Source organism: Typopeltis vanoorti, chromosome 3 (assembly GCF_054136105.1).
Source record: "Typopeltis vanoorti isolate ZY-2024b chromosome 3, IOZ_Tvanoo_1.0, whole genome shotgun sequence".
Classification (NCBI taxonomy): Eukaryota; Metazoa; Arthropoda; class Arachnida; order Uropygi; family Thelyphonidae; genus Typopeltis; species Typopeltis vanoorti.
In genome coordinates, this window is record NC_143551.1 from 35,545,188 (window position 1) to 35,567,319 (window position 22,132).

Genomic DNA, 22,132 nt, shown 5'->3' on the forward strand with positions numbered 1-22,132 from the left:
TCGTTCACCACTCTCCAAGTAAAAAACCTAGCTCTAACACCCCTGCTAACCACATTTTTTCCCCAGCTTCCATTTATGGCCCCTAGTCCTCCCACCACCAGTCCTATTCTCAAAATTCTTAATATCCTGCATTAGTTGCTCTTTTAGATCCGAAGTTATTTCTTCTATTCGTTTTGCAACTGTATTTCGTTGATAGCAGCAACTATTTCTGATTTATTTTCAACATTACAAAAGAACGATTCAGTTGCTGCAAGAAATGCTTTTTTAAAAATTGCACCATCACTAAAGGGTTTCTTATGTTTGACAAGAATATGGCTCACTCTTAACAATGCAGTTGTTTCTGTCTCTGTGTCTATTTTAATGAAACATAACTGCTGTGATGACAAACTTTTCTTGAATTCTTGAATTTTGACTTTTCGTAAATCACTGTTATGTGGATACACCGTTTCATAGCTGATGTGCACCCGATTTAAAGTGTCGTTCCAAGTTCCCTTTTTTCGGCAGAGAAACACTTCCATTGCAAAACAAACAACAACATTTGTCTTTGATCATAATAAAGAAATAATTATGTTCCCACTCTTGATGATAGTGATATGTCTTTGCTTTTTTCATAGACGCCATGATGATACAATTTTAAATTATATTAAAACACTTTAAACTTCAAATTTTAAACTTGTAGCAGAGCACTAGCACAAAACAAACAACCGAGTTTATAATACTGCTATCGCTTATACATCGAGCTTCGTGTGTTATGTTTGTACAGTGCATCAAAGCGAACAAAAACCCAAAGTGGGCGTGTCTATGATGGCGCATACATTTCCAAGTAAACTCCACAACAAAAGTCTCATAGCGGGAAATTTAAATATTTTTAACTAATATTTGTAATTTTTCTATTGAAATTTTTGAAATAAAATTCAATTTAATATAATTGAATTATAAACCGGAATTACTGTACAAAAGATATTTATTTTAAGTTTTTAATTAACATAAATTTTAAATAGAACCATAATATAGATTATTATTTGATAAATAGGATAACATTATTTATTTGCTTTATCGTATTCGGACTCATCTATATATTATTTTGAAAATTGAGACAAAATAAATTTGCGATCCACCCCAAAGTATTATGCGATCTACCTGTAGATCGCGATCGACGTTATCGACACCTCTGATCTATACTGACAGCTACGGAGGCTCCCTACACTCGTTAATACTACAGTTATCCTTAAACATGAGAATCTTATTACTGAAATGGAAAAAATTTCAATGTAGATTGATGACCCAGTTAATTATAGAATAACATGTATACCACAGTAAAATAAATTTTATTATTATATTATCACCTAGCCACCATTTTTTCCCCTTGAACACCTAGAGCAGTAATTGCGAACCTTTTTACCCAGGTGTGTCAAACATCTTTTTTTTTAAAAAATATTGACGTTCTTGATGTGCCACTTGCATTCCTGTATTATAAATTTAACTACATAATCATAGATTTTGACATATACATATCATATTAGGCTATTTATTTAATAGGACATTGATATAAAATCAGTGAATTCATATTATACAATTAATTTAATAAAGTGAAATTACAAACTTACATTACATTTAATGACTTTTTTGTTGCCGAGTACTGGTAGAAAGTTGTTTTATAGTGTGTACATTTTAATGCTACATAGGCAGCGCTCAAATCATTGCTCAATCTGTTTCTCCCTTTCGATTTGACATTATTTAAGGCAGAAAATAGAGTTTCACAAGAGTTTGTAGAAGAGGAAAATTTTTAGAAGAGCTTTAGCAAAGATTTTAAGAGCATGAAAGTTTTCGGGAAGGCTATTCCACACACTTAGAATTTCACAGTCTGAATTTTTATACGAGGTATTATCATGCAGACGTTTCCGCTCAAGTTATTCTAATTCATTTCTAAGAGCAATAATCTTTCTTTTCCAGATAGGATTACACTGGAATTCGGCTAGTTTCATTTCTAGATCTTTTAAATCCAACCACTCAAAGCCATCTAATTTAAGATCCATGAATTCTGTTTCATCAGGATACCTTATGAATTGGATTGTTTGTTCCAACATTCAAAATTGCTCAAATCTAGACGAAAACTGCTCAGTCACTGACTTTGAACTTCGATAGATTGATATATTGTTCAAGATTTTTGGGGCTGGTTTCGTTAAAAAAAAATTTTATTCTTGGGAAATACTTACAATTGTTACTTTCTAAATCACGTTGAAATATTTTGAGCTTATTTTCAAAGCTCTTAATCGTGCCAAACATAACATCGACAGATTTTCCGAAACTTTGCAATTGTATATTAAGTTCATTCAGGTGCAATGAAAAATCTGTGAAAAACATCAGCTTACTGAGCCAAGCAGAATCGTTCAACTGAGAAAATTCGTGCTCCATGCCCTTCGTATTTAAATATTATTTAATTTCATTTAAACATTCAACAAACCGTTCAAGTACTTGGCTACGACTCAACCATCGAATATTATTGTACATTAATAGACCATTGTACACTGATTCAACTTCGCTTAAAAGTGAATTAAATTCTCGTTTGTTTAAAGCCCAGGCAGCAATAAAATTAGTTACCTTTGTCACAATTCTCATCATATCATCCAAATCCTTTAAGCCTGATATTGGACACAGTGTCTCCTGATGTATAATACAATGAAAACAAACCAGGGAAATGACAACATATTCTGTAAATTGTTTGATAAAACCGACATTACGGCCAACCATATTAGGCGTGCCATCAGTTGCAATCGAAAATATTTTCGATAAATCTATCTGTTTCTCACGGAACACTTTAACAACACAGTCGCATATGTCTTTACCTGTCGTGTTTTGAGGTAAATTTTCTAACTTTATCAATTCCTCGTGCTGATGACGTAATATCTGTAGTTTCGTTGAGACAAATGGAAAAACAATGGCATGAGTTTAAGTCTTGTTGTATTTGATTTTCTATACTAGCATTCATTGATATAACTCTGTCTTTAATAGTACTCCTACTTAATGGTAACTCCTTCATGCGCTTTACAATAGCTTCCTTATTATGAAAGTCCTCAAATAAAAATGGTGCACACTTCACGAAAGCTTCTTTAATATAATCACCATCACTAAGTGGTTTCCCATTATTATTATTATTATTATTATTATTATTATTATTATTATTATTATTATTATGTGACACCTCCAAGGAGTCCAAAGACTCATCGAGGGAGAGTGTGCCAACAGCATCGAACGATTGAACCCCTTCCAACTACTAACCGCGCTCAAACTTGCTTAAGTTTTTGCGAGCCATTAGTAACAGAGGCACTACCAATCGAACAACCTTTGCTGCCATGTTCAACACTAGTATGTGAAATACTGTAACTTGCGGCTACTAAATTTGAAGGTTCTGAAACAAATTTAATTAAAGTCCCTGATTGTGATTCTGTCAGTTTTAGATGTTGCGATATGTATTCTTTCCCTTCTGCAAAAGTTTTTTCTAGGAGCCATTTGTGCTTAGTTTCAAAATGTCTTATATTCCAAGTTCTACTTACAGATAGCTGACCACACAATTTACAGAGAACTTTATCGCCTCTATCAATAACAACATTTTGTTCAGTTCAGGCATCTTAGAAATTTCTTGCACTTCCTTTCTGTGATAATTTTAGTTTTTTATTAGTGCTAGCTGCCCTTGTAAAAGGGTTCACAAATTAAAAAAAGAGCACAATTATATACAGCGGTAATTAAGCAGTAATAATTAATAAGAACTAACAATTACTGGAAATGAATTATACACCAGCAACTCAAATTTCTTAAGTGGCAGACCATACAAGACTACCACTACTTCTTTCATCATGGTTGCTAGATTTATTACCGGTAATTTCACACAGAAGTCAAATGAAAACTTTAAGTTTATAATATATAAAGCACGTATTTATAAGTTTGTATCATATAATATTGATAATAATTTTTAAGTTTTTATAATATCATATGACTGTTCATAAATTATAATGATTAAGAAAGAAAACGTAAACTCAAAACGTTTGTTATTTATAGGCTAGTTACAAAATAAAATAGAAATAGCTAACTACGAAATAAAATAGAAATAGGCTAACTACAAAATAGAATAGATTTAGGCTAACTATAAAATATAATTCTTTCAATGAACTGAAACCTACCTTCGTCTTAACTGAGAGCGATCTTACACCATTTATCGCAGATTTTTCATCAGAATACCAATATTTTTCAACATCCAAGGTGTGTAACCTGAAACCCTCAAGTGTGTCAGTGCTGACACGCGTGTCATAGGCTCTCCATCAACTGACCTAGAGGAAAGAATTTTTGCTCTTGACCGTGTAATTTGGCTGAATAACATTGTTGACGTCTTTGCAGTTTGGAGTCTCACCGAATCAGAGCTCTACTCATTTCTACCAAAAAATCAACACCATGCATTTTCATATCAAATTTACACTAGAAAAGGAATCACCAAAATCAAAAGATATATCTTTGCTTGACACACACACACACACACACACACACACACACACACACACACACACACACACACACACACACACACACACACACACACACACACATCCAGTGTAAGCAATATGGATCCATTTCCACTTCGGTTTACCAAAAATCAACTTTTTCAGGGTGTTATATCCAAAATACATCAACTCACCATCCATCTCAAAAATATGGCATCATAAAATCTTAATTATCCAGAGCACGCACAAGATTTGTTTTTCTGAAGAATTTCTAAAACAAGAATTGGAAATTATCAACGAAACAGCCTTATTAAATAGATATAATCCAATAAGAACCCCAAACATAATCAACTACTCTTCTATAGAGCAACCCAGACAAGAAAAAGCCCACAGAACTCCTATACCATATATTAGAGTCATCGCTGGACGTCTGGCAAAAATTATGAAAAAATATCAACTCATTGCTATAAACTCATCACCCAAATTTACAACTGTTCCAAAAGTTTGAGAAATTGTTATCCTCAATTGTAAATAAATAAATAAATTTATCTTTTATATATTTAAATTTTATTTAATTAATTTCAATTTCTGCCTAAAATTAAAACTAGATAGTTTTAATCCATCAGCACGTGACTGTATGTATACCTAGAGGGATTCCAATAAAAGCATACACTCTACTCTTTTCTAATTCAATTCCTATTGTTTGTTAATTGTACTGATGTCTTATGATACATAAGACAAAATATTTACATAATGAAAGTTATTTTATTGTGGCAAACGTGTTATTCTATAGTTATGGATACTCCACAGGTTTCATTATACATAGGCTAACCATATTCTTAGAGACAAAAACGGGATATTGGGATGGCCAAAACGGGACGAGAGTTATGTAACATCGTGCATGCATGAAAACGTAAGACAATAATAAAGTTTTATTACGTAAACACACTCTTTTTGCCAAGTCTTTTGCAACCACCAAAATTGGTGTTCATGTTATCTGCACCCAAAGCAACAATTTTGTTTGTAAGGCAAATTTGTCACTTCCTTCAACATAGCACATTTCGGATGTTTCACTAGGTAAGGAAATAAAGTCTATAATTTTGTCTTGTAGATCACAATTTGGCAAAAAGTACCGCACAACGATTAGAAAAAGTTTGATGTGCTTTTTTGTTTGATGCATCTAAACTGACTGTGATGTTTTTTGTTTTATTCAAATCCTCTATTACTTCGCCCAATATGTATGATGATAAAATGTTGGTAATTCTTGCTTCTGATTTGGTACGTACTAAAGAAAATTTTGATTTATAAATTTTGTTTATCAATGTCGATGCCTGTGTAGCTCAGCAGAAGTGGCGTTTGCACTCTACGGCACCTAACCGCACGAAGAAAGACGAAAGGCAAAACTAATGCTATGGCAGAAACAACGCCGTGTTTGAGACGTGCAAGTGTTGCCAAACGTATTTTTTTTATTTTCTCTGAATAAATCACAGATATTTATATTTAGTATTGAACATTGCGACTCCATTGTTATACAAATTACTGATATCCATGGTATTGATATACGATTATAGGTTATGAATAATAATTTATGATTGACCATTATTAAATTATATTTATAGTTTTTGTTAAAAACCTGAAAAAATTGACATTTTTATTAAAACGGCCGGGAAATATGAAAAAAAAAAAAACGGTACTGTCCCGTTCAAAACAGTACGTATGGTCAGCCTAATTATACAAGAACTGATGACCAAATTGGTTAGAGTTCCCTTAAGTCAGCGGTTACCAACCTTTTTGGATCATGCCCCCACCTCAACGGTTCAAAGATTTTGATCCCCCTCTCCTTTAGCATAATAGTCGGCCAAGTTCTACAAAGGTATAATATAAATAGGTACTTTTAATAAAAAAAAGGAGCATAGGTAAAACTGTTTTTAATTTGACTTTCTTCAATGAATATAAATAGAACTGAACTCGGGAAAATAAAATCCAAGTTAATGTGATTCTTGAGCTTGATGTCTGCTGCAAAGACTTTTTATTTGAGGTACTAATTTTGTCAATTTCAATCTCAGATCCCCGTGGTTTGTGATATTCAGATGATTTCTTTTTGTCAGTAACAAGTCATTTACATTCAACTAAATGTGACGACGGGAAGGACAATAGTAATTTTTTGCAAAACTAGTTGCATTTCGGTATTTCGTTTCTGTCTCGTCACAAAGCCATACCATTGTTCCTTTTATGTTGAATAAAGATCTAATAGACTCATCATTTTGCTTTTCTGAGAGTTCTTGATATTGTATTTATGTTGCCTACTGTACTAGTGTTGTCAGCTTTTTTTCTCTGAAAGTCAGGGTTGCAACATCGACAATTTATCGCCGACAATGGTGATTTTTTGACTATATCGGTGGTGGGGGTGACGAATGTAACATCATTTTCCAACTGGCCCCCAGAATGTTCAAATTTCCCCCCTTGTGGGGTGTACGCCCCACGTTGGGGAACACTGCCTTAAGCCATGCTACTCAGAATAACTTTTTCGTGTGCGACAATTATTCTAAATTTTTTGATTGCATATCTGACGTAAATAAATGCTTTATTTACTTCACTGACGCAATAATATAATTGCTTAAAATCGTTATTAAACGATACATGTACAAGTGGAAAAAAAAAAGAAAAGTGATTCGCTGTACGACAGTAGTTTAGAACCTAATATGTCTCAATAGCCTCCTTTTGTTCATTTGTTCAATAGTAAATTTAGTCCTATGTTCACTGTGTTTCGTAATTCTTCTGTTATCTGCCCGGTTTCTCTGCTTTGAAGGGAGAGAAATATTCTTAAGGTTTGTGGCTTTTAAATATTGTCTTACCGAGGCAAGTTTGCGTTTTCTTAAGCTCTGGATTAATTTGGAAATTTTAAAAATTCAAAGACAAACATGTTTATTTATTTTGTATCAAATAATAATGGGTGTTTATTAATATTCCATTTAATGGAATGCTCTTTATTTTTGATGTAGTCATTTTCATTTTTCATTTAATGATAAACAAATACACTATCTACTAATAATTGTCCGGACACTTTAGCAATTTACAATTGATACCAGCAGGTGAACTCTAATATCGGTATGTCCACACATTGGCGCACTCAGGATTTAATCTTGGAGGGGGGGGGGGTGAGCACTCATGATTTAATCTTGGGGGTGCGAGTTGAGTACATTATTTGAGAATGCACACTACGCATTGCATACGAGCTATGACTGAGCATCTGCAGTGATCGCCAATACATGATACCCGTGATCTTCTCTTGCTCGGCTCGGTCAAACGAAGTAGCTCCCGAGCACTACTTCGTTCGCCTTGCGTTCACAACGGCCAGGATTGCCGAGAGTTATAGGGTATTCCCAACTTATGTGACCGCTAATTCATAAGTAGCATAGAAATAGAAGACACTACACAACATAAATTTAAAAAAAAAAAAAAAGAATTTTAATTAGGAAAAGATTTTTGGAAATTTTTCTAGTGTTTTTTCCCTTTTTCTTTTGGGGTGGGCCAGGGCCCCTTGGCCCCATCCCTAGGTGCGGCAATGTGTCCACATATGGCTTTGATCACTTCCTTAATTTTTGAGGAAGGTTTTCCACCAATGTACAGCAGACATCAGGTGGAATTTGTCTTCAATCGAATCATTCAATAGTTTTGTGACCACATTTTTATTTAAAAAAGACTGTTTTTTAAAAACTAAACAAGTACTAAAAAACAAACCCGACAGGTTTCGTTAGTCGTCAGACTAACATCTTCAGGGGTAAAGATAACTAACAGTTTAAAGCACAAACTAAGAAATAACGAAAAAACAAGTTCATTTATTGGTATTATGAACATCAAAAAAGTTCGTTAAAAAACCGAATAACAGATCTATACAACCGTTAATACGTGTTAGCTGGAAACATGCTATTTGATGTGGCGTTCTGTGGTTCACTTTCACTCTGTTCGAGGTCTGAACTAGGTACATTTTTAATAAACGCTGACCAAACTTGATTTAAAGTTAAGCCTTCATTTTTGTTGCATTGTGTAGGAATTTTAATCATATTTGCTGCCTCTTTGAATTTTCTTGTGAAACAGTTTTTATCAATGTAGGACATATTTGTTCTGTACCAGAGTACATCATGACCAGTAGAAGCTGTGTGAAATGCCAAAGCAGACTTATTTTCTCTCTTTTTATTTGTACGCCCTTTTGATGTTCGCTCATGCGGATTTCTCCTGATCTCCCCGTCTGGCCTATGTAGCAGATGCCACAGGAACAGTGAATATTATAAGCTCCTGTTTTTTTCATTGGGTGATGTGGAGGTTTTGGAGGATGAAGAGATTTTGATATTTTTTCAAGTCGCAGGAAAGTCACTTTTATGTTGAACTTGTAGAGAAGTTTGGCTGATTTATCTGTTACATTTTTGATATAAGGAAGGGTGACTGCGTTCTCGAAGTCTTGTTTATTTACGTTTCTTGTAGGTGCTGCACTGAGAATTTTCTTAATTGTCTTAGTTTTGAAACCATTCAGTTCTAGGAGCTGTGTTAAGTATTGTTTTCCACCAATGTACAGCAGACATCAGGTGGAATTTGTCTTCATTCCTCCATCAAAGCAGCTCTGAGTTCAGCGACACGTCGAAGACGTGCTGCTCTGGACCTCACGCGCTGCTCCAATTCTTCCCACAGGTGTTCGATGGGATTGAGGTCAGGCGGCAGTGCACGCCAAGGCACTTCAAGGAAATGAGCTGCCTTCATGCAACCAAGGACAACGACCAGCCCACTCCAAACAGCTGAATGCACCCCACACCATTACTCTTCCACCACCAAACTTTATGGTGGGTACAACGCAGTGTGGTAACAAGCGTTCACCAGGCCGCTTCCACATCCACAAGCTTCCATCAGACTGGAAACAGGTGGAGCTTGATTCATCGCTCCAGAGTACGGTTTTCCACTGGTCAATTGTCCAGTTCACATGCTCTTTGCACCAGGTCAGACGAGCCGCCTTGTTTGTTGTTGTGATGTTCGCCTTGTGTGCCACTACTCTTCCGTTGAAATCTAGTAAATGGAGGTCTTTTTTTTGTACAGTATTAGTGCTCACCATGGTGTTGCTGGTGCTTTGAAACTCATCACGGATGGTCTGTGTCGATTGTAGCCTGTTTTTGCGTGCCACACAGTTTAACACTCTCCTGTCCCTGCCAGTAATTTTCGGCGGCCGCCATGGGTGTTTTCGTGCACTAGGGAAGCCTGAACGTCTCCATCTGTTGATTACATCGCCAACTGTTGATTTTGGATGCTCCAGTTGAGCGGCAATGGCACGTATGGACATGCCACCAATATAACAGCCCACGATGACATCTCTCTCGAAGTCACTGAGTTCACATCGTGTTGCCATACCACCTGTATTCAACTGCTATGATGAAATACTGCTTCTTGCTATCTGTCCACCGGTTTTTATATTATTAACAAACCTTAAATGTTCCATAACTTCAAATAACAGGGCTGTCCCGGCAATTAGTGGTAGATGTGTATACTTTTCAATCGAGAGTATTTTTTCAGCGTTTTCACTGTTTCACTGTGTGTATAAATATGTTTTGTGTTGTTTTGCAGAATCCTCGTGAAAGATTAGGTTGTAAACCAAGGATAGGATTTGCAGAGATTGAAAATCATCTATTTTTTGAAGGTGTAAATTTCCAACGATTGGTAAGACAATCAGAAACTCATTATTTATGAAAAACATGGTAACTAACCGGTGTTTCTTTATTGTTGAAGAAGAAAGATTCCCGAGTAAACAGTCCAATGAAACACACACTGGACTGTTAACTCTGGAAAGTGCTATTTAATTTTTACAATTATGATATGTGAAATTATCTAACAATTAAAAAAAAAAACACCTAACGGCTTTTATTCCCTTATAGTAGGAAACAGGCGAGTCCGTTTTTTTTTTCTTTTCCTTTTCTTTTCCGTTTTTTTTTTTTTTTTTTATTTATCTAACCGGAAATCGCGATTGACACAAAAAGTAATTAAAATTTCGAAATATTTTAATATGGTATTTAATAATTTTTTAAAGATTTTTTAAGAATTAAATTAAAATGAATATTATATTTTAGAAAAAACATTTTTAACCTTGAAATCAATGGTTGAAATCATTGACTGTTAGCAATATCACTCTCACAGATTTCAACCCGGCCCATATATTAAAGACACCAATATTTAATAAGGTTTCAATGCCATTCAATTGTGAAAGGCCCGGATTATTCTCGGGTGTAAACCTGAGAGAGTCAGACATTCAACTTTCTAAACTCATGACACTTGTCAAACTTAAAATCGGTGCTATTATATTGAGGAGAAACAAGGCTAAAATTGAAATCGATTTCAGGTCAGAGGCTTGAACAGCAAAGTATACAAATTTTCTTCCTTTCTTTATCTTTTTTTTTTTTTTTTTTTTTTTTTGACGATCATCACATTAAATTAAACTAGGTCATGTTAATGCATTCATATTTTAAACTAATGTGACTGTTGTGCCATGCGAAGAAGTTCGGTTTGAAAAAAAAAAAAAAGTAAGAAAGAAAATATGATATAATATTTTTGAATTTTGTATTTTTACGCACGCGCGCGCGTGTGTATGTAAATTCTTCCCAAGACAGATGTTGGCTAAGTGTTAAAATCTAACGTGGTGAATGAATATGGTAATTTAATATTGAAATTAATGAAAAGAACACTGGTTGTGTGTAAATATCAAAAAGTAGCAATAGTCGTACCAGTGTTTAATTGAAAAGTGAGATAGTCTACATCTACAAAATTATGAATTTGGATTGCATTTGTACGATCTAACGCTCTTTCGACACGCCTAACAAGGGCGTAGCGAAAGAGCCGCCCGCCACGGGCGCAACTAGATTTTGGCCGCAAAACGTAAAAAAATGTAAAAAAAAAAATAAAAATATTTAAATAGATATAAAAGCCCGCTATTTTATATTGTATTTTTAAATTTCGACAATACGCCGCTTTAGACACACAAATTCTGCAACACACTGCAATTCATTTTGATGAGGTTAATAGTAAGTATTTAACATATTGCATTTAGTAAAATTTAACTTGTTACATTTAAAATTTTCAAAATTTTTGTCATTTTTGGATTAGGGGGCCCAAGTTAGACACTTGCCACAGGCGCTTCATACCCTCGTTACTGTACTGTGAACTATTAACGAACTGTTGACAATCATCATCATATCTACACGTTCATCCTATTCTAGGATAAATTGAGCCCCCGTCCCCTACCGAGGTGGCTTACAGCTAATTAATGCAACCGGATCGTCACTCCTTGCTGCATCTCCGAAGGGCAGTATTTCTGACTGTAGTCCGTGTTCACGAGGCCAGTTTGCCTGTTTTGGTTGACGAAAAACTCGAGTTTCCGGAGAAAAAACTCCTATCTCTGTATGAGACCGGCTAACTCATTTTTAGTCTAAAGAGACCAGATAAAGGTTCCTCACGTCATAAACGGGAATCGAACCTGGTTTTCCGACCAAAACGCTTCGTCTATATTGACTGAGTTACGGAGGCGCTCTAACTGTTGATAATTTATATCGTAAATAGTTTGAAGAAAAATATTCAGTTGTTGTTGATAATGCAAATTTGGGCAGAGTTATAAAGGACTGGTATGTTTCTAACTGAATTCGGATTGCTGCTTCGCTTGATCAGAATGGATGGAGCCAATTTGATGTTGTCTGGTATGGGTTTAACATTTTGAACTAAAAATATGGCAGATTATTCACTTTACTAGGATGAGAGCTTTTTATATATATATATATATATATATATATATATATATATATATCAAATCCAACACGCTAAATGTTATAATCCTGTCGCATGCTAGTACTATTGGTGGTCCGAAAGATAATATTCCAGTAACCTCCATCTAGAGATAACATGGATCATTTTCAAGGGTATTTGTAGAAATCTTTCTCTGGATTTAGACGTTTGTGGTTTTTAGGCGATGGATGAATTTCATCTTTTAATGTGTGACATTCACAAACATCTAAATCGGCAGGTGGATTCCAACAAGCCCCCTGTTAGTTTGGAGAGCAGAAGCACTACTCACACAGCCAATCAACCAAACTTATTGGTCTAGTTGCAATTTCTACTAAGTCAACTAATGCTGTGAGATCGATGCCAATCATTATGTCTGTAAAGCTCATGTACATGTTCTCCAGTCTGTTTTGTGGGATGAAAAGCGCCAGTGTGTTTGTGTCAGACTGGCTAATTCAGCTTCAGTAGAAAAATCCTAATAAAAGTTGTTTACATCCTAGATGGGAATCTAATCTAGGGCATTTCAGCCGAAAGGCAAATATCATGTCATTTTCGCGGTTGTCCTACGGAATGGGTGAGGACATTACAAGACGTATCGGAAGCAAGAGATATAGAAGAAGAAGTAGAGTTTTATAAGAGGGAAGAGAGATATTGAAGAAACATTCACACAACAGAAAAGCACGTTGAGACTGCAAGTAATGAGAAAATATGAGGTATAGAAGTTAGTAAAGGAAAGGAAAGGAAGGAAGGGCTAAGATAAGTCAGAGGACTGAAGTTGCTTGAACAATATCATGATTGAGCTGTAAAATAGGGTTCACCAACCTTAATCTACCTGTAATGTGCCATAGTATTCTCTCTCTCTCTCTCTCTCTCTCTCTCTCTCTCTCTCTCTCTCTCTCACACACACACACACATACACACAAAATTATAACAAAAATAAATGATAACTTTTAAGTTTATAAATTATTCTTGAAATTAATAAACGTTTATTTTTTATGAAATTTTTATGCTGTTTGTGTGTTTGCTTAAAATGATGGTTTTATATACGAATATAGAGATTGGGAGATTGCAGTTATCGTGGGCGATTCTGAAAGTCTTTCATCAATACTGGAATTTTTGTTTATGAATTTTAGTTGTGCTCCCAACTTATTAGAAGTTCTCGTGATTGGTAAGTATTCATTATGATGAAATGATATATATATATATACATATATATATATATATATATATATATATATATATGATACTAAATTTTTCTTAGAAATTTCACTGAAATGTTTGTAATAAAATATGTAAAAGGAAAGCAGCAAACGAAAAGTATATTTTCATTTTTAGCACAATCAGATTCACCGCGTCTTTCCTTGCCGTAAAGATTTTCCAGAAAACAGAGCCATCGAAATATTTTACTCAGCATAATCTATCTTGGAGTGTATTTGAACAGATTGCCCTATAGTGAAAACTTCATGTGTAGGCCGCGAAGAATCGTTTCAGTCAGTATCGTCGACAGGGTGTAGCATAGAGGCATAGCAGCAGGCTACAAAGAGCATATGTACATAAATCCTTCAAACTTGAGAACATTGAGAATCAGTCAGAGAAACCAAGATCTTAACTTGCTCTGGAATAATAAACAATAAGCAAAGCTTAAACATTTGATAGGTTGCTATGTCCGAAAGTGACGTGACTTTTTTTTTTTCTTTCCCTTCTCTCACCAGTGAAAGGTTATAAAACCTATGGTATGTTAGTACCGCATGTGAGCTAAGATCAGTGAAGGGACGTCTGTTGGCGATGCAAAACAGATAAAAAAAATCGCACTGATCAGGAAATGCGTGCACGAAAACAGACTTCTTGTATGGGAGTTTCGTAATTACAGAAACCCACGCGAAGCAGTAAGTTCATAACTTTAAAGAGGAGATAATTATTCTACTGAGTTTAGTATCCTCCCCACTACCACCACAAAAAGAAACACTAACAAATATCGTGTTGTGTAACTGAATTTTTTTTTTTTTTTTTTTGATGGCACCAGACTTATAACACAACAGTGCCTTCTGTGGATAAATAATTAAGGAGAAAGAAGTAATCTATTAATATGTTTCTTAAAGTGTTGGGGAATGTGAAAAACAGACTGGGGGGGGGGGGGAGGGAGGATGTTCTAAAGAATATATGTAAAGGGTGGCCCAAAATTCACGCAAGATTTAAACTTAGCGCCATTTGTGCGGTAAAGTGTTGCCAACGAGAAAAAAAAAGACAGCGTGACAGCTGACAGTTCAGAGTTATTAAAAATGGAGCGCTACACGAAAGAACAACGCATTTTCATTGTTGAGCAATATTTTAAAAATAATGAAGGTTTGGCAGCTACGGCTCACAATTTTCGTACAAAATATGGTCGGAATAGTGATTTAACTTCATCAACTGTGAAAAGATTAATTAAAAAATTCAAGGAAACTGGATCAATTAGTGATCTTATACACTCTGGCCGTCCTTCAACAAGTCGTCCAACAGAAAACATCGAAGCAGTTCGTGAGAGTGTTGCTGAGAGTCCAGGAACATCAATTCGGCACCGTGGTCTTGAATTGGGCATTTCGAGAAGCTCTCTACAGCGTATTCTCACGAAAGATTTGTGTAAGCATAAAGATGCTTTGTAAGCATCTTTGTGCTTACAAAGTTCAATTGATTCAAGAACTGAAGCCTACTGACCACACACAGCGAAGAAAGTTCGTTGAATGGATTATGGAACAACAACAAGTGGATGCTTATTTTTCGAACAAAATCATCTTCAGCGATGAGGCTCATTTTCATCTTGATGGCTTCGTTAATCAAAATTGTCGCATTTGGGGTTCAGAAAATCCACGAGTGATTGTTGAGAAATAAATGCATCCACAACGTGTCACTGTTTGGTGCGGATTTTGGGCTGGAGGCATCATCGGTCTATTCTTCGAAAATGCGGCTGGTAAGGCAATAACAGTTAATGGTGCTCGCTATCGCGACATGATAATCCAGTTTTTTGTGCCTAAATTGCAAGATATGGATGTGGACGACATGTGGTTTCAACAAGACGGTGCCACATGCCATACAGCCCGAGAAACAATTCAATTACTACATGAGTCATTTCCTGGTCGTGTAATTTCCCGTTTTGGTGATCAGAATTGACCGCCCAGATCATGTGACTTAACGCCGTTGGACTTTTTTCTTTGGGGTTTTTTGAAGTCTAAGGCTTATGCCAACAAGCCCACGACCACCCACGCTTTGAAGGAGGAAATTGAGCGCTGTATCAACGAAATTCAGCCACATTTATGCAAAACGGTCATGGAAAATTTCGACAAAAGAGTGCGTATGTGCCAGCAAAGCCGTGGAGGCCATTTACTCGATATGCTATTCCATGCATAACCCTATACTGTATACTTTATGAATCAATAAGAAATTACAATTTTTAATTAAAAACCTGTGTTTTCTATCAAAATTACTTCTTGCGTGAATTTTGGGACACCCTGTAGATGGAATGAATAGGATGACCAACCGGCCGGATTTTCCAAGACAGTCCCGGATTCTAATTCATTGCCCTGCATTAGTAACTGTTCTGGAAAACTTCCCGGATTTTGAAACTAATCCCGTTTTTAACATACCACTTACTTTTATTTTATGTTAACCTCGCGCAATAGTTGCAAAACTGTTCGTACGCTTGTCAGTTTGTGGGCACGTGCCGAAAGCGGTGGTTATGATTACTGTGTTTTTCATACAAATGATTCGTTCTCTCAATTAAATCTTTGTCATCTTTAGGCGGTAATATTATTTCAAAAGATAAATAACGTTACCGACAGTGTTACTTTTTTTTAATTCGGTTTGTTAGCTGGAGAATTAATGAACATAATCAACTAAACAACGATTTGATCTTAAAAGGAAATTTCTTGCGAATGCATCCCACCAACTTTAAATTATTCGCTAAATAAAACTGTAAAAAGAATAACAGGGTATACAAAAGGAATGGTTTGCTGAATCAGCTTGTATACACACCAACTGAGTGTGGTATTTGAAACTGTGCAGGAAGCAGTTCCATGATCTGAAGCACACTTCAAATGGGTTATATTCAGCGCTGGCCCGAGCAAATTTTTGAGTGTGTGCAAGATTTTTTTTCCGCCCTTCGGTCGAAATTGTATATGTATATATAAAAATTATATATAGTGAATAAATAAATAATAATAAATTAATTCAATATTTTTGTATTTATTATATAATATGAGTACATAATTTTAACACAATTTATAAATATTACATAAATCACATTAAACATGACGAAACAAATAAAAAAATCTAAATTAAAAATTAACAATTTTAATTATTAAAAAAAAAAAGAAACCTTTCTAGCCTTAATTTCACAAAAGACTTTACTACTTCTAGATTTAATGTCTCGGCTATGTCACTTTCAATAGATAAAGTGGCTAAGCCATCTAATCTCTCTCTTGGGACATTGTGGACCTCAAATAATTTTTAATGTCTTAATTTAGAAAAACTGCACTCTGCACTTGCAACTGTAGTTGGGATTGTTAAAAGAATTCGTAGTTAATTAGGAAACAGACTTATGCAGTTATTTGCACAAATATAATTTAATACTTCTTTGGGAGAATAATTATTTGATATCCTCCGAGACAATATTTTTAATTCATCCAATAAATCTATTGGTGAAATATCTTTTTGATCACCATCAGGCAGAATAATTTCTTAGTCGAAACAAGCTTTTTTTTTTTACCGTATCATTATCAAATTTTAAGCTACCAATGTTAAAGAGAAACCCAAAAATTGATTCATATTTATTTAGCTATTTAAATCTCTCAGTAATTGATGTTATTGTTGAATCAAGAATTACATTAAAAAAATTAATTTGAGAATGTCGCTCAAAATTGGTAATTGATTCGTCAGGACATACATAATCAAATTGAGTTTTTACACCTCGAGTGCTGTCGTTAGTTGGGAAATTAGCGTTTAACCCAATATTTAGAGCAAAGTTATTGGCTTAGTGTTTAACTTTCAAAAAATTATTTTCGTTTCTGTATGACGTTAAGAATTTTTTCGTGATATGTAATGATTTCAAGGCTTCCATAATATTGCAAGAGATATTTTGCAATTGTTTGCTAGATGCATTGACTTCACTTAGAATGTCATACCAAATAAATGTGCTAAATATAAACTTGAAAGAATTAATTTTTTTTTTTTTGCTAACGAACTAGCTTCCAATTTTGTTTTAATGCCTTGTTGCCCAATTAAGCTGCAATCTTCTGTGATAAAAATTAAAGCTTCATGTATTTCTTTTACTTGATTTCGTGTTGCTTTTACAGCTTCAACGCGACTTTCCCATCTCGTCGTGCATAAAGGTTTTAAAGTAAAATTTTGGACGTGGTTTAGAACTTCCCATCGATGACTCGATGAAGAAAAGAAATTTAGATTGACTGAATAATGTCAAAAAATAAAACCATATCTACATTGCAGCTTGCTGCATCACTCAAGCTGCAATGTAGATACCAAGTTCAAGGAACGAGTACAACACGGAAAAGTGCTTGTACCCCTGCATTCTTCCCCTTCATATTTAACCCGTTGTCATATCCCTGACCACGGATATTTAAGTTTTTTTCTTCTAATAATTTTAAAATTACTTCAGCCATACCACTTCCTGTTGTATTATTAATTTTAATGAAATCTAGAAATCTTTCCTCTATTTGTATAATATTTTCGATTTCTTCATTTTTTCTTTTATAGAAACATATCTTACAATTAAGGACATTTGCTCATGCCGCGAAATATCAGTGATGCAATCAAGAATTATTGAGAAATACTTAGCATTCATTATTTTAGATACATTTTTTAAATTTTATTACTCAATATATTAATGATTTCGTTTTGTATACATTTCCCTAAATAATGAACGTGAATTTCATTGTTTTTTATGCGTCCTACATATTTTTGTAATTCCCTGTCAAATTCGGCGAATAATTCAATCAGTTTCAAATTTTTCCATCATTATATGTATATAGAGTATCTGAACTTTCTCTAATGGCTGTGCTTTCTTTTACAAGAAATTTAGTAACCGATATTATGCGTTTTAAAACATGCATCTAGTGTTCTTGTTCTTTTTTGAGTAATTTTAGCTGATATTGATTAATTGTAGTTTCATTTTTTAAACGCTTTTTCAAATCAATCCATTTTTCAAAATTATTAAAATTTTCTTGGAATTTTCCGTGGCGCTGAAGAACTTGGGACATATGTTTCCAATCGTTATTTCCTTCCGAAATTAAGTTCATAGTTCGAATATTAGAAAATAATTTGCAGCAGAAACAAAATAGTACATTTTTTGAACTTGAGTAAATTAACCAAGATCTTTTAATGGTTTCTCCATTAATCAAAATCCTATTATAATGCGATACATGAAAACTTCTATTATGTTCATCGCGTGGGGAAAAAGTCTCTTTTGATTCAGCAGGAGGACCTCGTTTTACTAATATATCAATTATTGAATTGAACAAGTTTGACCATAAAGCTGGATCGTCAAAAAAGGTCGTAATTTAGTTGTGAGGCATTTGTATTTGAAGTCGAATCTATTAGATATTTCTCAAGAGCCTGATTATCATCTAAACACAAATTCGAATTTTCAGACTCATTGTCAGTGGGGGACTCCACAGGAACGTCACTTTCACTGACTTTTGTTTCTGATAATTTTAAAAAATTTCTGCAATTGATTTTCTTGTTGAGCTCGAATAACTTCTCATTCTGCTCGTCTTTTTCTGTATTGATGACCAGAAAGAGTTTTCATTTTTTTCTCTAGTCTGCCATTTTTGTCTGTTTCGGAAATAATAAAAAAAGTATTTTTTTTCATAAAGTATGGGCCCAAAACAACGTAAAAAAATTAGAATTGAATCGTCATTTGCCAAGTCTCGCCCCTTTATACAATAATTTTTTATCTGATTTTACTGCATTAAGAAAACAAGTAAATTAGCAAAGCAAAATTAAAAATTACCTTGTTTAATATTAACGTAAAACTCCGTATAGTAGTCAATGGGCACAATTTCAAATATATGCAAGAGTTCGTAAAATAAAATAAAAAATATGTTAAAAACAACCACGGCTATAGCTACAAAGAAAATGAAATGAATAATTTATTTTAAAAAAATCATTACTAAGATAAATCACATATTTAACTACAAAGTTACCTTCATAAATACGAAGTAACAAAATTCATTCAGCAAGCTAATAATATAATACACATTAATAGAGGGATAGCGAACTGGCATGTAAGAAAATTTTGCGGATATGTGAACGATTTATAATTATAGATAATAATATTTTATACGACTATAATATAGTTTTAAAAAATATTTTTAATTTTTTCAAAAAGTTTCATATTTTTATTATTTATTAATATATCATTTTTTATATTAAAATATTAAATTACTAAATAAAAATTCCCGATTAATTTTGTTTCTTAAATTCCTTATTTTATATAAAGTTATCTCAAGATCCTTTAATATATTAGCTGCATGAGCACATTGGAATCTATATAGTTATCGCTTGTCAAATAAGATCTACTATTTTCCCATAATATCAGCATATTTTTATTCCCATAACATGGCATATGACTTCCACTGCACGGTGAAACACTGCTACTGACATAAAAATATTCTATTTATAAGAGCAAATTTTCTAAATGAAATTGGATCTAAATATTTCTGTCCCAAGGATTATCAAAATAAAAATCATTATTTGGAGCTTATATAATTAGAATAAAATATAATTATCTTTAGAAATATGTATATATAAATTTAATATTTTAATATTTTTTATTTTAAAGTTTTTCTGCCCTTTTACTTTTCCGCCTGCGGCAAACGCCCATTTTGCCCCTGCTTCGGGCTGGGCCTGGTTACTTTAAAAAGTTCAGTTGACTGGAAAGATGTAGAAAACACGTTAATTTTTTGAGAAAATATTTTAACCTAAGAGAGTTGTTAGACAACGAGTAATTCGAGGAAATTTCACATGTGAAAAGATATGCGTCATATGAAAAATTTCAAGAATTGAACAAGAACAAAATGCAAATCGACATGAAATGAACTGATTTTTGTGTAAAAATCGGTCAGCAGAGCTGTGCTCAAGTACCTATAAAAAAGGCATAGTGCGGAAACAGAGTGCCTATAGGAAAGTGACTGAAGGGAGACTGTGAGAGATGTCACCTTAGCGGATCGCCTTTCTTCTCTATATCATCACACATTCTTAGGAAGGTTTTGGGTTCTGAGACTTACAAAGTGTCAGGCGTTGAGTAGAAGAGAAGTAATGTTTTGTAAGAAAAATAACACTTTTTAAGAGGCTGTGTAGGGTATGGACGTAATATGTTTGTGCCAGGATAAGCTGGATGTGGTAGTCATCCCAAGAAGAGAAAGTTGATCTCAAAGAATATTGGAACATTGTCAAATGTAAGTGGATTGAAGGAGGATTTTTCTTACGGTTAATAAGACAGACCTGAGTTATTAAAACTCAGGTCTGTCTTATTAACTAATTAGGTCTGTCTAATTCACTAAGTTTTCACCCACTTGAGAATTGTGAGGAGATTAGTCTTTAAGTCATTGGTTACGGAAGATCTTAAGGCTTCAATCGTTTGACTGCTATAGGGGTTCATCGAATGAAAAAGAGGAATGGAGAGTGCTATCCTCACCAAAACTATGGATAAGAAAGAGAGAAATTGAGAAATAAATGATAAGAAGCCCTTCACAATGACATCGAACGAACGGCAGAGAGGAAGCTGAAAATCCAATCACAATGTCCAGCAGGGAGACAGTAAGATGGTAGCTTGTTAGGGAGGCCTCGGTGCCAGATACGATCAAATGCTTTTGGAATATCGAGAACGACAACATGGGTTTCTCCAAACTTTTTCCAATGTATTATAAGTGTTCAAGTATGATAGCTTAATTCATAAATATGTGCTTATCATGGATTAATTTACAAAATAAATATTGAAGGAAATTATCTTTAATTATATTTCATGCTTATTATTTTTTTCCAGACTAGAGCATTTATATCAGATATGTGTCGTACTTTGTCGGACAGAATGGCTATGAAAATGAAAGTGAAAAAAAGGAAGATTGAAAAACTGCATTTGTTTCGTTAAGCATTATTTATATAATACATCAAAGCTTGTTAAAAGAGAAATGTTTTTGCTGAATGTTATTACGAACAAAATGATATTGTAAGATACCTTTGGGTGAATATTTAAAAACAAAATACTGAACTGTCTTTATTTTGTATACGCAAATCATTTGACTGCTACGTAAATCATATTAATCTCACTTTCATTACTTATTGTGAAAAATGCTGAGTGACTATCACAACTGGAGCCAATAGCAAATGTGAACAACCAATAGTCATGATAACTGGGCGACAGCGGTACAAATTAAGTCGCCTTGACGCTGAGATAGGATCTCTTGTCACTCTCTAGTTCTGGATGCACCAATAAGAACGCATTTTGTTTCAAACTGAACTGCGACAACTGCCACTAACTAATTTAGATGCTGTCTTGTAATTGGCATGCGTAATGTAGACAGACAGACAGGTTAATTATTGCCTATTCAACAAGCAATCTGGCAATACATACATGATGTAGTGTACTTTCCTGTCGATGTGAATTGGTGATTTTAAATTATAATTTGCGTTTAAAGTGTATTGTATTTAATTTAAATTTAGCCAATGTCATAATAATGGTAATGAATTTTCATGCATACCGAGTATTTACAAATATAGAATTAAAACATTACTATTAGTATTTATGATTAATGCTCACAACAAAGCCCCAGTAAAAAGTCTAA

General features: G+C 34.0%; 1 protein-coding gene across 1 annotated transcript in view; it reads left to right on the forward strand.

The window, feature by feature from the left end:
• Positions 1–21,543, forward strand: part of LOC150108044 (protein kinase C iota type-like) — a 203,758-nt gene extending 182,215 nt beyond the window's left edge. Inside the window, exons 11-13 of the mRNA XM_090415541.1 lie at positions 10,101–10,193; positions 13,355–13,467; positions 21,334–21,543. Of these exons, the coding sequence (XP_090271667.1) occupies positions 10,101–10,193; positions 13,355–13,390 (129 nt within the window). The 3' untranslated portion in view covers positions 13,391–13,467; positions 21,334–21,543. The remainder of the gene's footprint in view (positions 1–10,100; positions 10,194–13,354; positions 13,468–21,333) is intronic.
• The last annotated feature ends 589 nt before the right edge of the window (positions 21,544–22,132 follow it).